The sequence below is a fragment of the Staurois parvus genome, unplaced genomic scaffold (genome assembly GCF_062004578.1).
Source record: "Staurois parvus isolate SC_StPar_1 unplaced genomic scaffold, SC_StPar_1.0 ptg000018l, whole genome shotgun sequence".
In the NCBI taxonomy this organism is placed as follows: Eukaryota; Metazoa; Chordata; class Amphibia; order Anura; family Ranidae; genus Staurois; species Staurois parvus.
The window spans coordinates 25,072,645-25,082,259 of NW_028317814.1; the positions used below are offsets into that span (position 1 = coordinate 25,072,645).

The 9,615-nt window shown below is 40.7% G+C and overlaps 1 protein-coding gene across 2 annotated transcripts in view; it reads left to right on the forward strand.

Moving 5' to 3' along the window:
* TFAP4 (transcription factor AP-4) overlaps positions 1-1,660 on the forward strand; it is a 42,767-nt gene extending 41,107 nt beyond the window's left edge. For both annotated transcript variants that reach the window (XM_089684328.1, XM_089684337.1), the window contains one exon: positions 1,448-1,660. In XM_089684328.1, coding sequence (XP_089540454.1) covers positions 1,448-1,621 — 174 coding nt within the window. In that variant the 3' untranslated portion in view covers positions 1,622-1,660. The remainder of the gene's footprint in view (positions 1-1,447) is intronic.
* Positions 1,661-9,615: the final 7,955 nt, after the last annotated feature.

A 9,615-nucleotide genomic window follows, 5' to 3' on the forward strand; every position in this document is an offset into this window, starting at 1 on the left:
ACACCTTAGGGGGTGATGTGCGTGTGCTTTAGAGGGGAGGGGAAAGTGCCAGTGGAGAGGGAGAGATTGAAGCCTCATTGCTTCAAAAACACATGTTTATTTCCCTCACAGCATAGAAATATTCTACACAGGTTCTGGAATTTTTATCTTTTGGGCTTAAATACATTTACAATTAGTGGCCGACTCTTTTAAACCACTTCCACTGTTGGTTTTTTAAAGCGGGAGTTTACCCTGCTTATGTTTTGTTTTTTCTGGTTCCTTTTCTTCCCCCAAATCATCAACATGCTAGTGAAGTTTTTAAATAAAACCTTTCTATATTTATTACATACCTTTTTTGATAGATTTCGGTAGATTGGGCCAGCAGGGTGCTGTACAAAGCCTCCTGAAAACATCACAGCACCCTGCCTCAGTACTCTTCCCAAGAGTACTGGTGTCCTGGTGTCTTAGGGCTCATTTACATGAATTCCCATGCAAGCACTCCTATGGATGTCAATTAGGAAGCAGCGGCTGCACGGACACGGCCACTGCTCCCAATTTCATATCCTCGCGAGTGCATGGCCCCAAACACAACCAGGAACAGTGCTCCTGCATGGATGTCAGACTGGGAGCAGTGGCCATGCTTGTACAGTAGCTGCGTTCCAATTGACATTAATGGGAGTGGATGCACAGAACACCTGTGCATCCTTGTGTGGGTAAATATGGCCATAACATTGGGCACACACTGATACACCCTGTGCAAATGAGGCCTTAATATGTAGATATCAGTGTGGAACAATGGCCATTCCTAGATAGTGTGCATCTGTATGCAGATTGCCCTAGGTAATGCCCACGTGTGATGCTAAGCCGCTATGATTGAAAAAGTAAAAGAGCTAGATAATGCTGGATGTCCTCCAGCCAGGAAATTAGGCAGACTTAATCTGATGTTCTGTAGGTTCTAATGCACACAATGAGAAATGACAGTGTCCAGTGAAGTCATTGTAACCAATTTCAGTACAGGAGATGAGCCTGTATAACTGCAAGACAGAAGGTAAGGGTAGAGTGCAGATTTAGGATTTAGGCTGGCCCTAGACGGGTCGTTTATTAGCCAAATTTTTGGCCGATAAACGAAAAATCGGTCGTTGCTGGCACCAATGCTGCCACCAATGTCCACGAAAAACTGCCATTTTCCAGCATGACCGATAAAAGTAAACGAGAAGATCCGCGAAAAACGGCTGACGGTATTGCCCCACTAACGGCGTGAATATCGGCCGATTTTTTTGTGTGGACGAAAATTCGGCCGATAAACGACCCATCTATGGCCTGCATAAGGCTTGCTTTAGGTTAGTTGGACTGGCTTTTGATTTCTGCATGAAATTGTCCATTGTTGGTCAAGCATTACCAGACATGATTTAGGGTTTATGGTAGAGCTAACAGACTAATGTTCTATACTGCTTCTTGTCGCCACCAGGCCATACAGCACATAGAGGGCACACGGGAGAAGCAGTTGCAAGAAGAAGAGCAGCGGAGGGCTGTCATCGTGAATGCCCCCCGCCCATGTGAAGATTCAGACACCGCTTCAGACACAGAATGCGATGACAGTGGTGCAGAGCAAAGCAAGGACGACACCATGGAGGACCCCTGACATCTGCTGCCCCACCCACATGTGGGGAGAGACTGGGGGAAACTGGAGGGGGGGAGGCTGCGGGGGGGGGTACAAGAGGGAGCCCTACCAAGAGTTGCCTTCATCCAGCCTCCTTCCCAAATCTTGTAGGGTTTCTAGGGGTGGTCTACCGCTGACCACAAAGATACTGTAATGAGGTTGAGGGCAAAAGGGTTAGCGCACTAAGGGATTGCCCTGGTCTAATAAAGATAAGGAGGAGGTTCATTGTGGTGGGGGGTCCTTAAACATAGTCCCAAAGCTTGCAGCAGTCCCTCTATTCCTATTAAGATTCTCTTTAAGTCTTTCCTAGTGGAAGGGATTAAGGCCTGCACTGGTAAAAAGGGGTTAAAATAAGCTTTTATAAAGTGTCCCTCCTTGCTGCCCTTGAAAGGACACAGTACAAAATCTATACTGTATGTATTAGTGCAATACATACAGGTAACTTTGCAATTTCTAAATTTATAGAAACATTTTATACTTCTGTATATTTTATAGAGAGCTAGCACGCGTATAGCAGACCTATATTTGACATGTGTTTCTTTTATAGGAAACAACGTCATCAGGATGGAACAGCAGTAGGGAGATAGCATAGCAAACACTATTTGTTGGTTTGAGTTAATAATGTCATCCTGAAATATTCCCCTTGTTAACTGCCTGAAAGTATTGTGCAGGCCTTCTTCTTTAAGACCACATGATGGCACTGTGGGGATCAGAAGTTTTCTGCCTTTTTTTTTTTTTTTCTTTTTTCTTGTTTGCATTGTAAATGAGCCCACACAAAGTCTTAGCACTACATGTAAGATGATGACATCCATTCATCAAATTATTTTGCTTTAGTATTTGCTGCTGTGGCCTTCATTTTCTAATCTATTTGCATTTTCTCTGAAGCCAGAATAGGTTTACTAGGGGTTAAAAAAAAAAAAAAAATAGAGGACTCAGCCAGTATAACAAGTTAGACTTGTTTGGTTAATAATTTTATATTATGATATGCTCAGTTGCAATATTGTGGAGCATATGAATGTTTTCGCTATTCTGCTTCAGGGTTGAACTCCGTTTGGACAGCAGAGTTTGCCTGAACTAGCGTTTATTGTGTCGGCTCAATATGAGATGGCGAGATCTCCCATGTCTCCGGATGCAGTGTTGTCGCTAGTCTCTAGCAAACTGACAGGCTATAGTTTTGAAGACCTTTTAAAGGTGTTAAACTGGGTAGGACGGTCTGCTGATGTTTGGTTGGCATCATTGTTTGCCAACGATAACAGTACGTCTACCCTTCACCAATAGGAACAAAAATCTTCTTGCTATGAAATTGCAAGCCCTGTAGAAGCTAAACAGGGTTTGGAAGCTAAAGCAGCTGACATTCTAAATCTTGTTCTTCATTAACAAAAAAAGAAAAAAAAAAAAAAAACCTACGTGTGAATTTATTTCTGCCATTTTAGACATCAATATATTTAAAGTGGAAGTATCACACACAATGAATTGATTAGCCCAGTTAGTGAATAGCTCCTTTCAGCTCACCAGGTAGCTTTCTGGGATATATGTGCGCTCTGGGTCTATTTTAGTTTCCTAAACATTTTGTTCCAGATTGAGCCAGGAAAACAGACTTGGCAGCCATCTTGTGCTAAGCTACTTTTTCCAGGTTTAATAAAAATATATTTAATGGGTCAGTCCATTCAAAATGTATTTCCATGCTGGGTAGATGCAAAAGAGTTAAAGTACAGCTCCCAGGACCCATTCACACTAGGTGTGGGCACAGGCAGGTGATTTTAGATCAGGGATGTCCAAACTATGGCTGTCCAGCTGTTGAAGTACTATAAGTTCCATCATGCCTCTGCCTCTGGGTGTCTTGCCTGTGGATGTCAGAGTCTTGCAAGGCCTCATGGGACTTGCAGTTCCTCGACACCTGGAGGGCCATAGTTTGGACACCCCTGTTTTAGATGCTTTTATCGTGTATCTGTTACGCAGGCCATAGACTGGTCGAAAACTGACTGTTTAAAAAAAAAAAAAATTGGTCGTTCAATCACCAACGGTAAAACAATCGGCCGATTTTCGTCCCGTCTACGGCTGGCATTTAATTACTTCTGTCCCTGCAGAGAGCTCCGCTATTATATTTGACATGAAAAAGTATTGCGGTTGCAACAATGTCTCTAATTGTATCCATTTCAGATACAGATGTTTTTATTCGGATACAAATAGATACATTGACATGAAAAAGTATTGCGGTTGCAACAAATATAATAGCGGACTGGAATTCTTCTTTTTCTTCTTCTTGCAGGTCACGGCTCATGCGCAGATTTTTTATCGGTAAAAATCATTGCCGGGAAAAGCGGCCGATTTCTTTTCCAACTTCACCGATAAAACAAATTGCCAAAATCCCGAAAAACGGCCGACCAATTAACCCACTAACGGTGTGAAAATTGGCCGATTTTTTTTTTTTTTTTTGGCTGAAAAATCGGCCGATTTTCGACCCGTTTATGGCCTGCATTAATAACACTTGTAGTACTTGAGCAAAATTGTACAGGAACACCTGAAACACGCTTGTAAATGCTCTTTTTTACAGGCACTCCTATTAGAGTCTAAATGTGTCCCAAAAGAAGCTCATGTACTTTTTCGAGCTTTGTGTAACAAAGGATACAGCAAGTGTGAATGGGCCCATTGAGAAAAATGGGATTCTCCTCTGCTTGAGAGCTGTTGCATTTTAGGAATCGAGCAACACTTCGGTATGAACCTTGGGACCTTGCTGTTCCAATATTATCACTTTTACTGCAGCTGTAGCAAGGGGTCATGCTGTCCTTGCTGGATTCTTAATCCAGTGTATAACATGGTTAATGCATCAGAAGGAGTAGGGACCCAAAACTAAAAAGGAAAAAAAAAAGAAAAAGCTTGCACCACTGGAGTCCCCAGGAGTAATAGAAAGTCGGTGACACAGACCTCTAGGCCTAGCTCACACTAGTGCAATTTTAGATGCGACTTGAGAGATTTATATAACAATGGAAATCACATTGTTTTCACTGGTGCCCGTTCACATCAATGCGACTCAGCACCGAGTGATTTTCAGAAAAGGTTCCTGTACTACTTCCAGTGCAATTGTGGCTTCATGGAATATAAAAAGTTGCATCCAAATAGCACTACATAATCACACTGAAAGTGAGATAAAAATCGCATTGCAGCAGTATGCACTGAAAATATCATGTTTGGGTGGACTGTCCCTTTAATAAGTCACTGCAAAGGGTAATGATGTACAGTAAACCACAGTAACCAACTTGACTTATTCAGGTTGGAGCAATCAAATTAGCGTACATTACTATGGATTACTGCACCTAACACATTGTTCTTCATCTTAATCAACTCCATGCTTGTGAAAGATTTATATTCCTTTTTTTTGGCGCCCAAGAGATTTGAAGCTGCATGCAGTTTTATTGAAATATAAAGCTTTCTTGTGTGGAGAAGCAGGCTCCCATTTAACCAGATGGAACCTGTGCTTTAATAGCTCCATGGTTTACCATTTATTTTCCCTAAAACCGTAAGCACTTAAGTCATTTTTATGTTTTCTGTTTTGCCAGCGATAATTCTGCCAGTAAAGATGCTAACTATTAGATAGGCTGCTGCAGTTTCCCCTACATGTTCTGTCATTTTGTTGGAAACATTTTTTTTTTATTGTATTTTTTTGCTTCCTAGTTTTTCCCTGCAGAGGAACGTGCTGTGATTTTCAGTGGGGCAAGCTTTTCACAAAGTTACAACATCTGTGTATACACATTTCAGCACAAGGAGTGTACAAGGGAAAACCAAAAGAATTATACACAAATGAGGAAGCCATTCTGTTGGGACATATGTGAGGTGTATGCCAGAACTACAGGAAAGAAAGGATAGGCATGTCTCACAGCACCCAGTAAATGCTTCTTTTCATTTTTTTTCATTCTGAAGTAGATAGGTGTTGGTGTCTAGTTGGTTGCTTTAAGAAATATACCAGATTTGTATTTCTTCAATTTGTGAAGTTGACTCTTTCCATTCTTTAAGATTTGGTGATGTTTGAGGTTGAGGCACAAAGGGGTTTATTTACTATAGCTGGAGAGTCCAAAATCAGACTCCCTTCTGCATAGAAACCAATCAGCTTCTAACCTCAGCTTGTTCAATGAAGCTTTGGCAATGAAACCTGGAAGCTGATTGGTTTCTATGCAGAAGGGAGTCTGATTTTGGACTCTCCAGCTTTAGTAAATAAACCCCAAAATGTCTATTTAGAGCTTGAAATATTTTTGGCAAGGACCAAAAAGTAGCTGGTAGTACCTTCAGGTCTCCTTCTCACTACAGCATTCTGTTGTAGGGTGTTACCACATTCATGTTAAGGTGCAATGTGTTAAGGCAGCCTATTCATTTAGAATGGGTTGTTGCCAACACATGGCAATGGAAGGGAAATGTAGACCTGTACTTTTTTTTTTAAAGCAATGCACTACCACACAAGCCATGTATTCTGTAGTGCATGGCAGTGTGGGTCCATCGGCACCTACTGTACTTATGCACTGGGGTGCCATTCTAAAGAAACGGTACCGTAATGTAGCACACGGAGTGGCATGTGTTACCACAATGGGTAGATGTAAATCCAGCTTCAGTCTGCCTGGAATTTTTTCTTTCCAGAGCTGTGGGAACCTACAGAAAATAGAAACTGACCTGAGACAGTGGTCATCTGACAGTACTCAGTGAAGGATCCGAATGCCAGAGCACTGTCATGGCAGGTCAAGACTAAAGCTGGCCATACACCGAGCAAATTTTAGCTGATTGCTAATGAACCAGCTAAAGTTCGATCAGATGATGGCCCTGTCTGCAACACTCCACCTGACATCCTTTGACTGAAAAATCGAAGGAGCCAAACAGAAAGTTGTCTCCTGAACAACATCTGCCTCCAATCAGAAGCACCCACTGTTTTGGTAATTTGACAGGTGGCAGCATAGAATTCAACAGGCGCAGCGGGGCACCGTTTAGCATGGATGGATGATTCTGTTGGATTTCTTTTGTTGAGCCTTCTGACCATCAGTGTATGGCCAGCTTTTGCCTATGCAAGTCCTGGCTATATTATATGCATAGTGAGTTCTCTGGGCTCCATCAGCACTGAGGGTGAAGCCTCCCCAGCTAGTTGAGTCTATCTGTTGACTTATGGGGGTTTATTTACTAAAGCTGGAGAGTCCAAAATCAGACTCCCTTCTGCATAGAAACCAATCAGCTTCCAGGTTTCATTGCCAAAGCTTCATTGAACAAGCTGAGGTTAGAAGCTGATTGGTTTCTATGCAGAAGGGAGTCTGATTTTGGACTCTCCAGCTTTAGTAAATAAACCCCATGGCATCCTACCAAAATTCATTTTTCCCTTACATGGAAGAGTAAAGGGTCGCTTTTAAAGAGAAGTATGATCAAAGCTTTTTTTTGGCCACAGTTCTCTTGTGGGTCACAGAAGTGAACTTGCTTTTACTCAGAATCAGTTTATAGTGGGCTATTGCTCACTATCAGCTGACTACACAGCTCTGGAAGGATCTCGACAATGTGGTCAGGATCCATCCAGCTGCCTGATAGATGGCTACACAGAGCTCTGGAAGGATCCCGACAATGTTGTCAGGATCCATCCAGCTGCCTGATAGAAGCCCTGTTCATCTTCCCCCTCTCCTACCCAGCCCTCAAGTGAGTGCTGGAGAGGCAAAGGGAAGAGCGGTGACTGACAGTTACTGCTCTCTGCTCTAAGCAGACCGGGAACTGAGCGATCAGTGGTTATGTGATCACTCAGCTGACAGGCTTAGAACCGACATGGGACCGATGCTGCAGTATAGAACCCCAAACTTTCCTTTAAGCTCCAAAAGCACTTGAACTACATTTTTTTTAGCATTCTTAATTCAATAGTTTTCTGTTTTCTCACCCTCTTGCAGTCATGCAAATATCTATAGTACTTTGTAACCAAGCTAATATTTTCCTTCATGTCTAATGTCACAGTTATGTCTTCAATTAGGTAGACTGTTTGTCTCCAACAAAATGGCCCCTTCATGATGGTTAAGCTCTGTACCACTGATCCTTACAGCATGATTCTAGCATAGGAAATAAGGGTACCCCGCCCATCCTCAGCACTCCTCCCCCCTTTTTACCTATGATTGATCTTCCTGTCTATTTTTTTTTAAACCATTTCAGCTCTTGTGTTTATTGAGGAAAGAAAAAGCTATTTTATATTTTGTTAAGAAAGTGACATTAAAAAAACCCTTCTAGGCATTGGCCTTTGTAAAGAAACAAAATAAAAATGTTTGTACTTGTTTTTTAGAAATCTGTTGTCTGTTATTTTTATTATGAAGACCTCATACAGAGTAATATGTTTCTGGACGTATTGATACTAATCACAAATCTCAAAGCATTTTTTGGTTTTGGATAGAATGGGTAGGAGTTAAAAACTTCTGCTGGGTTCTGCTTCTTTTTGTCCTTGGGACACTTAGAGAAAATGGGGAGAGCAGTTGTCACCGGGACAGGAAGGCAGAGACCGCTACAACAGAATTGTTCTGACCCTTCCCCACTCTTCTTGTCTTGACAGGAAGCGATAGTAAATCTCGCTAATAGTGATGCAGATGGCAATAAAAAACAGGTTTGTTCCAACTTACAAAAAATGGTATATTTATGTACAGGGGGTCCCTAAAGTCTGGACACAGGCAAAATGCATGTTTTCAATACATTTTTCTACAATATTTTATTTCATTGGAATATTAATCAATAACATCTTCAATGTGATTTCCACCTTTTGTGATGCAAAGTTCCATGTGCTTTGCAAGACTCACATGAACCCGATGCAGTAACTCCACATTTCTGTCAATTTGAGCACATTTGTTTATGATGCGTTCCTTCAGGTGATTCATATCTGTGATTTTCATTGAGTACACCTTCTCCTTTAGCATACCCCAGAATAAGAAGTCAAGGGGGTTAAGGTCTGGGGAGCTTATACAGTGATACATTATATACATACACACACACATATATATATATATATATATATATATATATATATATATATATACACACACACACACACACACAGTTATATTTCCTGTTCTGTTTGTCCAGACTTTAGGGACATATATATCCTATATATAAGAAAATATATATAAGAAAAATATGTTTCTAATCAATAGGAGCCATTATGAGTGTTTAAGTTTTTGTTTTTTTAACCACTTCAGGTCCAGATACTTTCACCTCCTTCCTGTCCAGGCCAATTTTCAGCTTTCAGCGCTATCACACTTTGAATGACAATTGCGCGGTCATGCAACACTACCCATATGAATTTTTTTGAGACAGATAAAACTTTATTTTGATGGTATTTATTCACCACTGGGATTTTTATTTTTTTGCTATATAAATGAAAAAGTCCAAACATTTTGCAAAATTTTATAAGAAAAACACTTTTTTTTTCAAATATATAATCTTTCTTCATAAATCTTGGCCAAAATGTATTCAGCTATCTTTTTGGTAAAAAAAAACCCAAATTAGTTTATAACTAAAAATTATTATTTTTCAACATTTTTTTTTTTTATATTTTTATTTTTTTTATATTATTTATGTTTTTTTTTTAACATACTGTCACCCTAGCAGTACAGTGTCACCATAGTGACACTGTACTACTTGTGGGGGGTGATGAAGATATATATATATTTTTTTTTGCACTGATTGCTTTTATACTCATAAAGGCTGTAAAAGCAATCATTTCTCCTCTCTGGCTACATTCTTGCAGCCATTAAGAAATACTGTGAGAGCTGTGATTGGTCACAGCTTGTCACATGGTACAAGGCTGTGGTGAATAGCCTTGTACCATGTGACCTCTGTGATCATTCATAGATTTCACACGTACTAAGCAATGATGTCAGCAAGTGACATCTTGCTTGCTACTATTCATGTAATCACTGATTGGCCAATCAGTGATCACATGAATTGGGACCTCACACAGAGGTCCCGTACAGCGATCGGTGTACCCA